This window comes from Neopsephotus bourkii, unplaced genomic scaffold, assembly GCF_033783945.1.
Source record: "Neopsephotus bourkii isolate Nb327-2 ecotype Australia unplaced genomic scaffold, CSIRO-AGI_Nbou_v1 NB_1624, whole genome shotgun sequence".
NCBI lineage: Eukaryota > Metazoa > Chordata > Aves > Psittaciformes > Psittacidae > Neopsephotus > Neopsephotus bourkii.
This window is the reverse complement of record NW_026902099.1, coordinates 7,449,173-7,467,973: the sequence shown is the minus strand read 5'-3', so window position 1 is coordinate 7,467,973 and position 18,801 is coordinate 7,449,173. Positions and strand designations below refer to the sequence as shown.

The window sequence follows — 18,801 nt, the reverse complement described above, 5'->3', positions numbered from 1 at the left end:
CTTTTCATGGAGTGCCACCACCACGTGAGACCTGGGAAAAGGCTTTTCAGTGCCTTAGTGAGAGGTGGATTATATGGGGAAATGGTTATTGTAGTAAGGTGAAATTTCACATTTACAATGATTGACTAAACCATGTATCTATCATCTTACAGGGCTATTATTTACACATTTTGGGTCAAATATTGCTTAACGAGGTTTATGTCTGCTGACAGAATTCAACAGGTTTTAGAACTGAAAGAATACGGAATAACAAAACAATGCTGTGGGTTTGGGTTTTGTTTTTTTTTCTGAAATCATGAAGTTGTATTCTGTTTCCTATTACTGTTATGTAAAATGTTCATGAGTTAGGCACAAGGAGGATGGGCAGGTGAGGGATGTATGCCTGTGCAGTGGGTTTGTGTTGTTTGCATTCCCGTAAACCTCATATAGCTTCCCAGGCAGATTCACCTCCCCCTCCTCCAGAATGAAGAGCATATTGATTAAATACAAATGAACATACAAGACTACATAGATAATGCAAAATATGTAATTAAAACACCTGAGTCTCCACTTCCAAGTATTGCTAGCATCTGAATTCCAAAACTGTCTATGAAGTTACAGTTTTGTGGGTGATGTGGGACAGGACTAGGATGGGACTTTGTTTCCCTCATGGTAGTTTTGGACATACAAAAACATGAGGCAGAATTTGCATCAAATTGTAGATACAGCATAGATAACAACGTACTGGAGAGAATAAAAAGATAAAACAGAAAATGTGACAAAACCAGATTTTAAATTGGTATGGCCTCATTTTATTTTTTATAATTATTTTTTAATTTTATGGAGAAAACATCTCAAGTGTTAATATTGCTGCAGTTAGCTACAATAATCCATCACCTCCATGTACCTCTTGTCCAGTCATTTCTGGTTCTAGGTTGTGCCATAAAAATTAAATTCCATGTGCATTCCAAATACGTTGGGGTGAAATCTCTGTTAGTAGTAAACTACTTAGAGTCGAGAGTTGTGGTTTGACCTATTCAACAGTGAGTTTTCCAGTGACCTCTGTAATGTTAAGCAGCAGGAGTCAGACTGAAAAGCAAAACTTACACAGACGATAGACCCTCAAGTACAAAGTTACTCAAGCCCTGAAAATACTGAAGAATCATTTCTGACTCCTCAGATAGCCCAGTTCTTAACCTGAAAGTCTCACAAATGCTTAAAATTGTGCTTTAGAATTTGTTGAGAGTTTCTACATCTGGATACTGTAGAGCATCTTAGAGCTTATTTTATATCTAAAATATGCTTCTAAATAAAAAAAAAAAAAAAAGCAACCTAGTCACCTTTCAGGCACCCTTTCAAAGTTAAACCTTGTCAGAACATGTTAAAACACACATTTGTAGTGTTAAGCTCCATGTAAGGCATTAGTGACACCAGTTTTCCTTTTCACTATATCCTGCTGGCTTGAAAATTCCATTTGTTTCCTTTGCTTCCTTCCTCTGCCCTGTGGAGATGTCAATCTACATGGCAGCTCCTCTTCAAAAGCACCCAAAAGGCAGATGGAACAGGAGGGAGGTACTGCCCTGTGCTCTTCCTGAAGGGAACCTAAGTGGAGGGGAAGAAAACACAAGTGACCACATGAATGTGTGTTCCCAGGATCAGTGAAGCTATGGGAAAGGAGTGAGCGTAGATTTTGGTTCCTCACCTCAGTGTATTTTGAAATACAGTAGCATGAATAAATTTAACAGTAATTGTAATTATCCTGATTATTTTATCTAAGATCAACCTTATGCCAGTTTAATAATTCTGCTGTATTCTAGTAAAAATAAAATTACTACTTAAAACCACCAAACAAATCAACACATTAAGTGTCTTTGTTTTGCCTTTAGTTTGTGTTTTTAGGGTGCCAGTGTTTGTAGCATTTTTGTCTGTTGTCTCTAGCAATCATGAGACATTTCTGTTTCTTTTCCAAATATATGATTATGTAATTGGTTGCAATAAGGAAGTGGCTAAAGGAGTAAACGTCAGATTTATAGCATGATACAATCATAAGAAATTGCAGTATGTATGTGATTATATTTATATACCCTTTTTGAGAAATTCTCACAATATGCATACATCTAGACATGTCAGGTTCTACATTTGTTTACCAGCTTTTTGTTGTATTGTTTGCATTATGTTGATATATTTTTTATCAAATAGAGATGTGTTTTTGTAGATGTGCAGTTGATATCAGATGTCCATGATGAGCCTTGGAAGTTTTCAGTCTTGATGTTGAGTGTAGAGCTTTCTCAAGGGAGCAGAATGTTTTTGGTATGGTTTTATAAAAGATATGTGGTATAATCCCCAGACTGGTATGAATACTTATACAAAAATCATCCAGAGCGGCTCCTCTGTCTTCCCATTTGTAGTTGAAAAAAGGATTTCACCAGGACATTTCAAGTAAATACTTCCCTGAAGCAAAAGAAGGTAATACTATCAAGAGAGCCACCTTTCAGGAAACTTACTGTAACATGACTGGAGGGATAATAGTTGAGTAGAATTTACAATTCCAGCATCAAATAAATGGGAAAGGAAAATACTTAATAATTAAAGACTTCCTCCTTTAGAGAATATATTTCTTTCAATATCCCCCCCACCAACACCTTCATAGAATTCAGTCTAAGCCTGTTCATTAGGGTGCACAAGATGATTTTAACTACTGAAATAGTTCACAAAAGAGAAAGTTTCTAACAGCTTGACTTCACAGCCCCTGCTGTGCTAAAAAGCATTTATTTCAGTAAATGTTCCTTTGAGATGACTTGCATAAGGTCTATTCTCAAGAGTTTTAGATATTACCAAAGCTGTACAGTTTTACTGGTCTGTAGATGTTAATATTATTAACAAGCAGAGAAGCACTGGGGGAGCATAGTAAAGATTTTTAATAACCTTTCCAACTAGCACTTCCTACTACTTTGGCTGTAGTCAGGGGGAAGGTGGAATTAGGTAATTTACATAGATTAGAACATTCCCCACATCGGAAAAAGCCCAGTCCTGAGATCCCTCCCACTTTCCACAGGCTGCTTAAGAATTTCAGGAGCATTTAAATGTAAAAGGCATTTAAAATTCCAACAGGGGTAGAACATAATTGGTCACACTGGGGTCCTTGCTGCTTTTGCATATACAAATGCATTAGAAAATTATGATTAAATGTGATTAATAAACCTTAGCTAATACTGCAGGGATTATCTTTTTAATTCATGGCACTATTCGCTGTAAAGTTCTGACAGGTTAAAGTTAGGAGTGCCGCTACTCTGCTGCTTACTGATAATTGCTTTTAAATGCATCCAATCAGTCTGTTTGGTGGGTTGTGTGGTTTTGGGGTTTTTTTTTTTGGTGGTGGGGTTTTTTGGCTTTTTTATTTTGTTAGTTTGTTTGGTTCTGTTTTGTTTGGGTTTTGTTTTGTTTTGTTTTTTTTTCAACAGATTTAAACCAATTTGCTTCAGTAAATATATCACAGCAATTGTCAAACTGTAAAAGGAGTTTTGTTTTAGCTTTATATTTAGTGCAGGGAAAGTCACACTTTTTCATCTGTATTGGAATGAGCATCCTACACTCAAGCATAATGAAGGGAACTGGCTATAGATACCCAAATATGTAGCAACGCCTAAAATATTGCTACACACAAGGAACTGTGGGTAAAAAAAGATTTATAAATTTCTCTACACAATCTCAGCCCCATCTTGACAAAAGGATTTTGACACATTGACTTTCAGGAGAAAGAACGTATGAAGTTTAGAGGTGGGTTATTTAAGCATTTTTGTGGTTTTAAGGATTTTATAGATCCCATTACAGAACTGGTACATCTTGGTAGCTTTCCATGGAGTTGGGTCAGTTTGTGTGACAGAATACCTGAAACTAGGTAAAAGTAGTCTTTCATCCTTCTAAGCAGTTTGATGAGTGTCTGGTCAAGCACAATATGTATGTGGATAAAAATTCTAAATCCACTTTGCTAGTTCATGCCACTTGTCTGTTGACCTGTCTCTTTCAAATAGCAAATGCCTAGGCAAGTGCATTAAAACAGGGCAAATGTGCAATGATTGTTTCCCACTATCATCCTCCCAGTTTTATCAGTGGACTTAGTGAGCCAAAAGTGGTGTCACTGTGTTTAAGAGGTGTCTGTGGCTCTCTCCTTCACAGATTTTTAAAATCTTCCAAAACCTGTGTAAGTTTGTGGTATTCACAGCTTCCAGTTGCTGCAGAGAGTTAGTAATTTGAGTGTACATAGAGGAGAGATCTCACGAGACACAAATTGTTTAAAACAAAGACTTCTGTATTTCTCAAAGAGAAAATGATCACATATTTTCAATGATTGCTCACATCCTCACCGGCATCCCAAGAGCTCCTGTCCTCTTCCTTGGCCTAAGATCAACAGTGTGAATCCTGCCTATGTGAATTGAAATTGCAATCAGTTTTAGTACCAACACAGCCTTTATCTCCATAACTGTAATAACATTGCTGGTTATCCACTTACGCTAAATGAATGCTTATGCCTTTAGTATCTATTCACTTTGCTCCCAGATTTGATTTTACTACAGGAGGAAAATACCAAGTGACACCTGGTTTCCCAGGACCAAACTGTGTTGGCAGTCTAAATGTGTAGTTAATGGTGTTTACCCATACTGTACATGCAGAACATCAGTGCCCTGTTATAAAAAATCTCATAAATGCAGATGTTACTGTGTTCCAATTCCAGTCATTCTGATGTCAAAATCTCATAAATGGTTGCTCAGTTCAGCCGAGTGAAGGTAAAATGATAAGGAGGTTGTCCTTTTCAACTCTTGAGTGTAGCAGCTGGTGTCTGTTGATGCTGCTGTGTCAAAAAGGACAAGCAGAAGGGGCTGGTAAAATTATAGCATGCTGGTAGAAATTGCAGTGCCAGATTACACCTGAGTTTGTATCATATCTAGCAAAGCATCATGCTGATTGCAGCATCCTCAAACATACCTTGTGTCTTGGTGCTGTCCTCAGAATACCTCAGAATACCCTTTTTACAGATGTTTAGAAAGGCCTCTGATGGATACTTGGGGCTTGTTGCCTGAGCATCTCTGAGAGGATTTTCTCCAACAGAATTCCAAGGTTCAAACTCCCATTTTCACTTCTCTGACTCATTTCCCTGGCACAGAGTGCCAAATCAAGAGGGTCTCCCTCACAGGTACATTTTTCTGTTAATCATGAAAGCTATTAATTTTTTACTTTTCCATATGAATAAATACACATTGAGGATAAGAATGTTTCATTCACATCAATAAATCAAAAGCAACTCAGCCAAGGCCTGGATGTATAAAAAGAATGTCAGACTCATGTCAGGAGAAAGAAAACCTGGTTATTTTTGGTTTTAAACAGGAGAAATATCTGCAAGAACTTATTATTACCATAACTATGCTTTAACCAGAAGCCCATCTTCTCTGTTCCAACGGCTGAACATGAGACAAGGTGAGCTACAAATCAGTTGGTCTAGCTACCCCTCATGAGCAGAAGAGCGTTTGCCACCATTATTCCTGGCTTCATGGGCTTTGGGCACTGGGGTGGTCACTGTTCAGACAGAATATGAAAGGAAACAGCCTCATACAGAAAACTCTGGCTTTGAAGAAGCATAGAAAAAGTGAGTAAAATGCATTTAATGATATCCTGCATGTCTCCTTGACAGGGATAGAAAGATAACCATATAACTGTTTCAATTATCATCCCACAACTGAGCTGCCTTGTTCTATGAATAAATATGCAATCTATGGAAACAGGCTCAACAGCTTCCCGGGATCAGAAAAGAACATTAAGGATTTTTTCTTCATAAAGCAGCACCTCAAGCAGTAAAATTCGAAATATTTTGGGCACTAACTGTAGATGTCAGTGTCACAGGAGTCATTCTGACTGTCAAGCTGATTAAGTATCAGTATCACAGATTTACATATAAACCCACAAATCTGACATTGGTTTTGCCTTCTCTTTGGTGATGTTCTCTTTATTCCTATATTAATTTAAATTAAATGTAAAGAATTTAAATACAGTATTTTAACAGCAGTATTTTGCTTTCATAAACCATGAGTAAAATGGGTGGCAATTTGTTAACTCTTAAGTAAAATAAAATTGTAGAAGAAAAAGATAATTTCCTTCCAGCTGGCCTCTACTTTGTTATCTGGTCAAACACTGACAGTTTACACAAAAACACTTTATAGGATGTATGGTTCTGTTTTGCCAGGGCAGTTTACACAAGTAGTTCACGGGAAGAGACACCAGCACTGTCTATGATTCTTCAGTTTCTTCTTTCACCAAAGGAAATTTGCTTTCCTTCCCCAATTTTGCCACATATTAGTAATGGAAAGAGGCAAGACCAAAACCACTTACAATCCCTGCAGATGTGGAAAGGCATATAGCTGTGAGTGTTCTGGGACAGGCTGTGGCAGCACAATAGGTGAATAGCAGAGAAAAGAAGGTGTATGAACTCCTAATGTCTCCGGTCATTTATAAAGACTTTCCATAAGATTTACTGGGTCTATAAGTGTGTAATGCACCAAAAAAGTGAACCTTGCCCCTTTTTTCTTGTTCATTGAAGCTATCACTCCTTGTCCGTCAGACCTCCATGTGGAATTTAAAAAGTGGTGGGACGCTCTCACGCCCAAACCCTGCTTAGTTAGCATATGAATGCTCAACTGATTGTTTGAAGTAACAATTAGGAGGACAATGGATAAAGGAGGAAACTGGAGACACCAACTAACACCTGTGAATCAGAACTTCAACAGCTTTCTTTTACATAATTAATTAAAGAAGGAGGCACAATGCACATTGACTTGAAAATGTGATCCAAGGGCAGTGCTGGTGCATGTAAATCCTTTTTCAGTGCCATTACTTACATGTGAGGTTTGATCTTTTTGTAAAAGTCTTAGTCATGAGTGTTAGTTGTGAAGTGTTGCAAGTGGGCTTTTAGGTGGGAAGGGAGAAAGGAAAGAGAAACACATTTAAGGGCAATCACAATTTCATGGAGAAAGCAGAAGCCCTGGTGAAGTTATTAAAACACATGGCCTTCAGAGAGGTAGCGGAAAGTCATTACAAGGCACAATATTTCTAACCTTGCAAACAGCAATTATGATTTGCCATCCTGTAATCAGAACTATGTAGTGCTCTGTATTAAAGAAAAAGAAATGGATGCTATGAAACTGTTTCATTAAATTTGTGTTTATTGTAGAATGCAAGCTGAATGCTATGGTGCTTTCTCAAAGAAGCAATTCATATGTGTGCTCAACTTACTTACTCATATGCAATTATTTCTTGAACAGGTTATATTGTACTCTCTAGAAGAGTATTTTATGAAGCTGGTTAACTTTATGACTCTCAAAATGACAGTCTCACAAAACCTATAGCTGCAATTTACATATATTAATAAGGGGGCATAGTCATCCATTTGCACGCATCAATAGTTGTGTAGCTAGAGTTGTACTGGCATAAGAAGGATAACAGTGAAGGTTATTCAGTGGTCAGAATAAATCAATGAGTATTTATACAGTTAGATATTTCTCTCTAGAGAAGTATAATGTCATTAAAAAGTATCTAATGTCTAGACTTCTCTCTCCATAAACTTTATGGAGATCCAAATAACTTCACATACTTCAGCTGTAATATTGCTGATCGTATACAGTGAAATGACATTTTAGAGTATTTTGTTCACTATCTTTAAATGGCATCAGTCGTACCAAGTTAGATAAAGTATGTGAAGTCCTGTGCACACTGAAGCAAAAGTTTAGCTTGCATGATTTCCAAGTAATCTAGATCTGTTCTTTCTAAAGGATATCACAGAATATGGTTTCTTCAAGAGAGAGTTGCATTAATTTTAACAGGGAAAGCATGGTTTTAGTGAAATGTGGAGGAGGGGAAAGCGGGAGAAAGAGGAAAAGGGGAGAGGAAGAAAGGGTAAACTGAAAATCATTTCCATTTTCTTTATGTGTTTTATATGCTACGACATTGATGGTATTTATATTCTGTTTAAACAATACTTGCCATTTGAGGGGCAAGATAAGGACAAAGTAGCTAATTAAGCAGTAAAACAGTGATGTTCTTGTCGGGGTGGTGGTGGTGTTATTGACATTTCAAGTTTCTTTTGGGGTCCGGTATTTATATTGCAAATTCATGTCTATTTTGCAGATTTGGTGTATGGATACTATAGACAACAGCGGAAATTGATTGAAGAGATTGATTGGTCATACACAGGTAAGCAAAACTGTCTACTGAAGAACTTAATCCACTTTGACATCTTCATATTCATTGTTATAACTGAAAGAGCCTGTTATATCCATATATTACTTACCATATGCCTAAACAATTGCTAAAATGTAGGAAATGGAATCTGAAAAATTACAGGAACTTTATAAGTTAGTTACATCTGAGAAGGTCCGTGTCTTTAAAACCTTAACCTGAGACACGCTTATTTGATGAAGGCTTGGCCAATAAATTAATAGGTGCTCATTTATAATCTGAATATTACTGTTCTGGCAAGTTTGAAAAACTGAAAGAAAAGCTGAAACGAGGCACAGCACATTACGTTGGTAGAAACATATCCGTATATTGCATATGATTTTCTGCACTTCTGAGATGAGAACCTGAGCATCCTTTACAGGTTACATCCTGATTGTCCTAAAAAATCGGTCATTTGGGCTCTGCAAGACCTTTGCCTCATCACAGAAGTACTATGGGAAATACGCAAATAGCCTCCTAGATTCTCCTGTAAAAGTCAAGCCCCTTTCAGTAATACTGAAAAGGTAATTTAGTCCTAAGCTATAGGCATATTTTACATAGAATGTAAGAACTTCCTGAGGATATGCATAGACTCTTACATTTTTAGTGATTTAAGTTACTGTTTCAAAAATCACTGATTAATGAAAAGAAATAAGCACTGTCAAATTTCAGTCTTTCATATATTTGGTTCAGAATATTTTCCTGTAGTTAAAGGAAGTTACACCATTCTTTTTCTCTCTCTCACTTTCTCATTTTGATGATAGCTTTTATCTTCCAGGGTAAAACATATCTAACAATTTTTGAGCCTAGAGGGAATTGAAACAGGCTAGTCATAAGCCCTTCAAAATGAAATTTATAATGAAAACTCCCACTTACACAGATTGTACTGCAAAATTCAAGTGTAAGCTCAATCAGTACAATATTTCATGTTCAAAATCCATACATTTTTAAATATTGCAGTCAGAGGAATGCAGGGATAAGCCTCCAGGATTACAGGTAACCAGAGGGCAATTTATGAGTTTACTTTAAACAATAGAGTATGGGGTTTGCGTAGGATATTGGAGGATTGAGCTCTTCCCTAGACTGAAAGAGCACACACCCTGCTGTGCAGCTGCTGCAGCAGCCACAGGTTATGTTTGCTGGGTATTTTGGATGGCAAAATAGCAGAGATTCTGCAAGCGAGGGGATCCGTACCTGTTGGTTCTCTCCCTTAACATGTGAGATAGATACCTTCATGTAATCATTTCAGTTCCTATGCCTTGCCCCAGTGATGCCACTGGCAAAGTCTTCCTCCCCATCCAAGACCTGTATAGTCAGGTGCATGTGGTGCATGGGGTGGCTGAATTTGAGAGGAGCCCTGTTCAGCACTGTGCTCCCTGTCCCAGCAGCATCCTACCCCTGCTCCTGCTGCCTCACAGGACCCTCTGCCACATGGGCTCCTTGTGCCCCCATGTGCCCCCAGCACTCATAACACAGCTGGCTCCACACCTGGTTGAACATGGATTTTCAAAGCTTTTGGAGGGGAGCTGCATGTAAAGCAGATACTTGGTGTTGTACTTGCTTTCGTGAAGTACCAGGCAATTGACTGAGGGTTGATATAATGCGGGTTGGTTTTGGTTTTTTTTTTTTTTAATATTCTATTCTATGTAAAGGGAATATACAAATCCAGCTTTCACTTAAAAAAGGACAGTCTTCCTGAACGGGAAGAAAAATCACAAATTTCAGCATTGTGTTGGAGACGCAGAAGTCTAGAGGCTGAGGCATATTGATTTTGATCTCATTAACTTATAATATTTTGTCTATTTTAATCTCATTGTTTTATCCCTGTGGCAAGTGATATCGAGTACTGTACATATAACTGCTATACCTAGCTCAGACTTATGGTTTTGAGGCACAGACCAACATGTACATTTCTGAATGGGTTACCAATGCTTTGTCAGTACAGCCTTTCCCCAGACACCTGTTACAGTCTTCTGTTTTATAACCTGCCTACTGAAAGACCTGAAAAATTAGACTCTGTGTGCTAGTGAAGTGTTACTAGTGGGCCTGGGGATCCTGCAACCATAGAGTTTAATCCATTATAACTAAGAAAAATCTAAGTGGCTTGATAAGCTAATTCGAGTTTGGGCAGATGTACTTCTTTATACTGAATTAAAAGTTTCAGATCCATTACCCACAGTGGGTCAATATGCTCCTTGTATGGTGTGAGATGAACATAAAATGGAACAAGAGAAATAACTTGGATCTTAGCTGCTGAAACCATATAGTTTCTGAAGGTGGAGTTTCATAATAAAGCAATTTCACATACTGTAATTTAATGTGAGTCATCAGATTTTGACCCTCAGGTAATGTCTAATGAATGTGTAAATGTAACTGGAAACATTTTATAGTACTTCTAAGGGCTCTGCTTTAAGCCATAGACAAATCCAGCTTTTGGAAGCAAGAATCTATATTTTTTTTGTGTCCTAACTTTGCATATATTTACATAAACAAATGCAGTGTTAAAGACATGGAAGGTGAAAATGCTCATTACAGACGCACCCTTTTTTTTCCCAGGAATAAGTGGCTCCTAAAGCTAGTTTATCAGCAAAATTATTTCATTTTAACAAACCTTCGTCATATTTTTCCTTAAAACAGTGATATAAACAAAAATTTGATAATATAATGAATATTTTCTGTATCTCAATATTAACTAAAAGTGAATCCAACCTTTTTTTGTTGTAGAAAAACAAGTGTGCTAAGAGAGTTCTTTTCCTCAAATCACTTACACACTAATTGATGACCAACAATCATTCAGAAATTATTTAGCTGTGCACTAAGGTTAGACAATCACAGATTATTTCAAACCGTAAAGTGGGAAGTGTGAGCTTCAATTATTCCTCTGTCATAGAAGTGAAAGGTTAATTTTTATTGATGCTTTGTTTACCTGCACTGTTTTTGCCAGAAGGGATGATACAATGCTGTTTTCTCTTGTTTGGTTGGGTTTTTCCAACATGGCTGGTTGACAGTAGTCCATGAAAACTCCAAATCTGAATGCTCATATGTAGAATTATCAAATTATACCACAAAGAAGCCTTTTTTTTTTTTTTTTCGTTTTGTTGGGTGTTTACTCTTGGCAGGGAGAGGAGGGAGAACAGCTTAATTCTGTTAGAAGCAGGAAATTCTAAATAATCTTCCAGGAATTCCGTGTAAATGAATAGCACAGCCAGTTCAGTGTTCTTTGTCTACTCATTCAGGAGTATTAAGTTCAATTTGTACTGCCATTCCTTATGTGATATGCTGATACATAATTGCCTTATAAACATTGGCAACTCTAATCTTGAGGAAAGGGTGATTTTAATATAAACTGTTGATTCTCTGGGTATTCAAAGAACAATTCTGTTATTTGCAAGCAGAACATGAGTCATATTTCCTTTTTCTCTGTAGGGAAGCATCATGAATCACAGAATAATTTAGATTTGAAGGGCCATTGGAGATCATCCTGTCCAACCCCCTGCTCAAATCAGAGTGAACTTCAGAGGTGAAGCAGGTTGCTCAGACCTTGTCCAGCAGAACATTGAAAATCCCCAAGGAGGGAGATGTTGCAGCCTGGGCAGCATGTTCCACTGTCACTGAAGAACTTTTTTCATTTATCCACTGCACTATCCCTTACTGCAGCTTGTGACCATTGCCTCTTGCCCTTTCTCTGTGCAATGCTCTGTAGATTGCCTTTACATATCAGTAGACTTTAGCTAAATTCCCCTTTTTGTCCCCAGCCTCGGCAAACTCAGGTGCCTCAGCGTCTGTCTCCTTGTACGTGATGTAGTCCGATGTCCTGATCATCTCAATAGCCTTTAGTTTGTTAAAATATATCTCATGTTGGGTTGAGGAAGAAGTCAAAATTGGGCTCTGCATTCTGGATGCCACCTCACTAGTGTCCAGTAGAAGAAAACAGTCACTTCCCTTGTCCTGCTGGCTGCAATCTTGCTAAGGTAGCTCAGTATGTTCTTTGCCTTCCTGGCTGCAAGGGCACACTGCTGACTCACACACAACTCATTGTCCATCAGGATAATTATGATCTTTTCAGATAATTTTTAAGATCTAGGGTATCTCAGTACTAAAACTTGGCAGTAAATTGATGAGGCTCTTGTGGCCCTTACATCAACACTTTCCACAGTAACAATGACTAAACATAATGGCTTGTTGGCTTCGTTTGATTTAACACCCTCTGGAGATATCACCTTAGTTTATCTTTCCCCATTACTATTGCTACAGTGACAAAGCCTCAGTTCTCATTTGAAAGGCTGGTTTTGCTACCCCAAGTCCTGGAAATTTGCAGTGATGGCTTCAAATGTTGGTGCCTATAGTTTGGCTGAGAAAATGAAAATGGCCTTATTTTCAGTGGTACTGAGAAAACATAATTCTCTTTCTTGCCCAAACAAGATCTAATGTTTTAATTCCAAATGTTCTGTCGTCTTTCAGTACTGAGGAAATTCTGCTGCAGTCACTGCTCATAAAGTTTATGGAGAAGTAGGTTGTTGGTTAGATCCATAATAATTAAGTCGTTGGTTAGATCCATAATAATTAACAGGGGTATTTTGCTTTTCACTCAGCTGAAAAACTGAGCAAGAATCTGCACTACCATCTCCGCTGCAGCTCAAGAGAATTAGTTTAACATTAGCAGCTAGTTCTACTTAATCTGTAACTTGTCTGCTGCTTCTATTACCCCACAATTTTTCACAGGTAAAATGGGAAGTTTCAGCCTCTCCCCTCATTCTTGCCCTGTGTTCAGCAGCCATCTCCTGGGAAGATGGACAAGGGCAGGCATTGAGGTGTTGCTTTCTGCCCAGCAGCTGCAGTGGAGAAGCTGTCATGAAGAGTGTTGTGAGCGTGGCCACCCCATGCATGCTCCTTATGAAATAGCTCCAGGAGGGGGGCAAAGGGAGCTAAAGGGTAGAGGTTTGGGTCCTATCCATTGCAGGCCAGGTGCAATGCATGGTAGAAGAGCCATTTCATGAGCCAAATCCTGACAACTGGGCTGTGTGGGAGTGCAGGAGGCAACAGCAGGAGTCTGCTGGAGGTGAGATCCGGGAGCTAGCTGATGAACTGATTTAATGGACAGTTCCAACAGACCAAACTGAAATGTCTCCAAGAGAGCCCTGGCCAGAAGCTGATGAAACCTCCTGCCTTCACTGACTGGATAAAATGATATTCTGGGGAGATGATGCATACAAAATTAAGTTCAACTTTTTTTTCTTGCTAGCTAACTACCATGGCATTATCAACATAACTCTGTGAGATGGTCTTTTTATCGCCTCCTGTGAAATAAATCACTTTGTGTTTTATATTCACCAAGTATAATCAAGACTGATGCGCTGCATCAGTTGTGAGTAATAAAGAAAAACCTATACTCTTGGGTCATGTGGGTTCCTTCTGTGAAGCATGCAGCGTAAGAAATAGCTCAGTAGAGAGCCTTTTTTAGTAGATCTTATGCTTCAGAGGCAGTCATAACTTTTGTAGCATGATAGTTCATTACATGTATTTACATCCCCCAGATCACAGTCACTCATGGTTCCAGTGTTTTCTCACTAAATTCACAGTCTCACTCATTAAAAAGGCCATTACATTATTACAGCTTTGGGAAGGCTGATGATTCAGAAATAGAAATTACAGTGTTATGCATCTGTTTACATCGAAGAGACAAGGTGTCCTCAAGTGGGAAGCTACGTGATAGCAGGTTGGCCATAAGGTTTCCTTTTAAGATATCTCAGTGTACTGAATCAACACCATAGAGAATGTTATTCAACACAAGTAAGTTATCTATTCAGTATATGTATGAATTTTGAGTTCATATGAAGTGATAAGGTTTGGAGTAGTTGGTTTCAAACATCCTTTTTTACAATCAGGAGGTCGGATTTCTGAGCATTAGAAGGTAACAAGCAGAAAAGTGCAATTTATTTAGCTTTCATTCAATCAGTTTCATTTCTCCAGATACCCAGTGTTGAATGCCCAGCGTACAGAAATGTAAAAATTAACTTACAATATCAGATATTAGGAAATAGTATCAGGTATTAGTTATATAGATATCAAACCATGACATATACTATCAGATATTTGTTGGAAATATGACACACCAGGGCAGCCTTGGATGCAGCAACCACAAGATGGTCGAATTTGAGATCCTTAGGACACTGAGAAGAGCGTGCAGCAAACTCACTGCCCTGGACTTCAAAGGAGCAGACTTTGCCCTCTTCAGGAACCTGCTTAGTAAGGTTCCATGGGATATAGCCCTAGAGGGCAGGGGGGCCCAAGACTGCTGGTTGATATTCAAGGATCACCTCCTACAAGCTCAGGAGTGTTGTATCCCAGCTAGAAGGAAGTGCAGCAGGAGGGCCAGGAGACCTCCTTGGATGGATAAGGAGCTGCTGAGGAAAATTAAAATGAAAAGACAGGCTTATAAAAAGTGGAAGCAAGGACAAGTGGCCTGGGAAGAGTACAGGGATGTTTTCTGGGATGCTAGGGACCAGGTTATGAAAGCTAAGGCCCAGTTAGAATTAAACTTGGCCAGGGATGTGAAAGATAACAGGAAGGGATTCTACACGTACGTAGCAATTAAAAACCAGACTAGGAACAACGTAGACCCCCTCAGGAGAACTGACTACACAGGATTTGGAGATGGCTGAGGTTCTTAATGACTTCTTTGCCTCGGTCTTCACTGGCAAATGCTCTGACCACACCACCCAAGTCTTGGAAGGCAGACACAGGGACTGTGAGAATGAGGACCTTGGGCCCACTGTAGGAGAGGAAATGGTTCGAGACCATCTTAAAACTCTGAATGTGCACAAGTCCATGGGTCCTCATGAAATCCATCTGCGGGGACTGAAGGAGCTGGCAAATGAAGTTGCTAAGCTGCTGGCCATCATATTTGAGAACTCATGGCAGTCAGGTGAAGTTCCTGATGACTGGAAAAAGAGAAATATAACCCCCATTTTCAAGAAGGGGAAATTGGATGACCTGGGCAACTACAGACCAGCCAGTCTCATTTCCGTGCCTGGCAAAATCTTGGAGCAGATTCTCCTGGAAGGCATGCTAAGGCACATGAAAAACAACCAGGTGCTTGGTGACAGCCAGCATGGCTTCACCAAGGGGAAATCCTGCCTGACCAATTTGTGGCCTTCTATGATGGGGCTACAGAACTAATGGACACGGGTAGAGCAGTTGATGTCATCTACCTGGACTTGTGTAAAACGTTCAACCCTGTCCCACACGACATTCTTGTCTCTAAATTGGAGAGACATCAATCTGATAGGTGGACCACTAAGTGGATAAAGAACTGGCTGGATGGCCACAAGCAGAGTTGTGGTCAATGGCTCAATGTCCGGCTGGAGACCAGTAATGAGTGGTGCCCCTCAGGTATCGGTGTTGGGACCGGTCTTGTTTAACATTTTCATGGCTGACATGGACAGTGGGATTGAGTGCACCCTCAGCAAGTTTGCCGATGACACCAAGCTGTGTGGTTCGGTTGATACGCTGGAGGGAAGGAATGCCATCCAGAGGGACCTTGACACGCTTGTGAGGTGGGCTGATGCCAACCTCATGAAGTTTAAGCATGCCAAGTGCAAAGTCCTACGCCTGGGTTGGAGCAATCCCAGGCACAGCTACAGGTTGGGCAGAGATGAGATTCAGAGCAGCCCTGTGGAGAAGGACTTGGGGGTGCTGGTAGATGAGAAAATGAACATGAGCCAGCAGTGTTCGCTTGCAGCCCAGAAAGCCAACGGTATCCTGGGTTGCATCAAAAGGAGCGTGACCAGCAGGTCGAAGGAGGTGATCCTGCCCCTCTACTCTGCTCTTGTGAGACCTCACTTGGAGTATTGTGTGCAGTTCTGGTGTCCTCAACATAAAAAAGGAGATGGAACTTTTGGAACAAGTCTAGAGAAGGGCCACGGGGGGACTGGAGCACCTCCCATATGAAGACAGGCTGAGAAAGTTGGTACTGTTCAGCCTGGAGAAGAGAAGCTGCGTGGAGACCTCATAGCAGCCTTCCAGTATCTGAAGGGGGCCTATAGGGATGCTGGGGAGGGACTCTTCAGTAGGGACTGTAGTGATAGGAAAAGGGGTAATGAGTTCAAACTTAAGCAGGGGAAGTTTAGATTGGATGTACAGAAGAAATTCTTTCCTGTTAGGGTGGTGAGACATTGGAAGAGGTTACCCAGGGAGGTTGTGAATGCTCCATCCCTGGCAGTGTTCAAGGCCAGGATGGACGAACCCTTGAGGGATATGTTTTAGTGTCTGGTGTTTCTGCCCATGGAACGGGGGCTGGAACTTGATGGTCTTAAGGTCCTTTCCAACCTTAACTTTTCTATAATTCTATGATTCTATATTAGGAAGAAATTCTTCAATAAGACAGAGGGCCTGGCACAGGTTGCCGAGAGAAGTTGTGGCTGCCCCATCCTTGGCAGTGTTCAAGGCCAGGTTGGACGGGGCTTGGAGCAACCTGGTCTAGTGGAAGGTGACCCTGCCCATGTCAGGGGATTGGAACTGGATGATCTTGAAGTTTGCTTCTGAGCCAAACCATTCTGTAAGACAAACTGACTGGAAAACTGTTGCAGGGAATTTTTAGGGAGGAGGTAAGAGAATTGGATCACATATTCACGGACTTTGAAAAGTTCAGTGGTTGTAGGACAGGTATGAAGAACCACACATTGGTATTCATATTTGGCTCATCAGTGGTAAAATTATAGCATTTTTCTTTCAGTAAAGACTTAAGATTTAAAGTCAGAGTTTACTGGTAAGGAACTCTAGTAAGACCTGTTCCCCCATTTTACTCCTGTAGTGCTATAAACAAAGGCAACAAGAGGGGTGATTTTCAGAAACTGCACAGCGTCTTATTCTGATCATCGGCTAGATTATTTAAATGCAGGAGGGATGGTTTCTGAAGTATAGAAACCAAAGTGTGAAGTGACACTGCTGTTTTGGTAAGGTCTGGCCTGGGGCCAGAAAAATGCAGAGACTACCCATTAAGTAAATGTGTTTTGAAATAAAAGGCTTTTTTAGGAATGCTGTCTTTGGGAATGCACCAAAGTGAAATGAAAAAAAACAGATTGTGGATATCTCATAGTAGACTACAGTCTCTCGTTAAGCCTCTTTGACCTTCAAAACAGGAATAAAAATATCCTCATGTATATACAACTGAATGTTTTCTCATTTACAATTGTGTTAAATCTGTGCTGCAGTGGGAAGGATATATTCTTGAGGAATATTTGCTTACAAAATGTGCAGATGATTGCTTTGAGATCATCTTCACCTCCGTATCAGTGTGATTTATGGATTTGTGAAGTTTAAAGGCCAGCAAATATTGTCCCATTCCTTATGTTTACAGACAGCCTTGCTTTAGTCACCTGTTATAGCCTATTTGTTCAGGGCTTTTTTAGGAACATTTTTACTTCAAGGCTATTCTACTTTGTTCATAACGTTTTTGGGTGTTCTTTGGGGTTTTTTTGAGTTTTATTTTTTTGTGGTTTTTTGTTTGGTTGGTTTTTGGTTGGGTTTTTTTTGTTTGTTTGTTATTGGTTTTAATTTTTTTCTTAATGTATTAAAATCACAATGACTTTGGTAGCCAGTTTGCTAATATACTGGAGTAAGGGCAATCTAATTCTCTGTAAGGTATTCCCAAATTTGAAGCCATTCACAACCTTGCTGTAACTCATTAATTCAATAGAAAATAAACCTTTTTTTGTATGGATCAGTAAGGGTTAAAACAGCCCTCAAAAGGCATGGTAAAAGCATGGTTAGACAAGTCAGAGTGGCTAAAATTTCAGAGAGGAGGAGGAAGATGAAAGGAAGAAGGAAAGATCCTGAGAAAGAAGGGACATTAGTGTGATGCCCCCTTCAACAGGAGAAAGCTCTTCATCTAGTCTCAGGTGCGTCTGAAGCCACATCAACATCAGTCTCAGTGATGGATACACACTTGGTATTTTGCAAGTGCACCTGACTTAGGCAAACAGAGCATAGGAGGGGCAGTACATGTGACTTCAATTTTGAAATTTTGAATGCTGAGTTATTGTAAATTACTGCAAATGAACTCAAACCACATTTTCATGCTGTACTTTGAAATTCCATTTTCAAATGCAACAATATGACTTTTTTTCCCCACAAAATAGTATTTTTTCTGAACTTTTCAGTTTGATAAAGAAGGGAAACCCATCAGCAGTTCTGTTTTGGATGAATCAGAGCTTTTTGGAAAACAAAAAAATTGAAACGAAAAACCGTAAAACACAGAAAAATCTGACCTTTCTAAAATTAACTTGTAGAAATGTCTCTTTCAGTTCCATGGTTCTGCCCCTATCACATGTAAAGCATGTCACCTTCTAATTTCAGAGGTAAAAATAAGCTTTTTCATATATTCATCTGCATGTTGGAGCCAGCCCAGTTTGCAGCATAGCTAGTTTGGTCTGTAGGCTTGCTGTAAGTGGTAGTAATTCACAGTAAAGAAGATAAATTAGCAAGGGGTAGAAATGATTTTTGTTTGTACACAGAATACTTTCTGTCAAGAGTTTCTGAGGAATAGTGTGTGGTGTTTAT

The 18,801-nt window shown here is 39.4% G+C and overlaps 1 protein-coding gene across 7 annotated transcripts in view; it reads left to right on the top strand.

The window, feature by feature from the left end:
- PTPRZ1 (protein tyrosine phosphatase receptor type Z1) overlaps positions 1 to 18,801 on the top strand; it is a 141,922-nt gene that overhangs the window by 24,657 nt on the left and 98,464 nt on the right. For all 7 annotated transcript variants that reach the window (XM_061372981.1, XM_061372983.1, XM_061372984.1 and 4 more), the window contains exon 2: positions 8,152 to 8,217. In XM_061372981.1, coding sequence (XP_061228965.1) covers positions 8,152 to 8,217 — 66 coding nt within the window. The remainder of the gene's footprint in view (positions 1 to 8,151; positions 8,218 to 18,801) is intronic.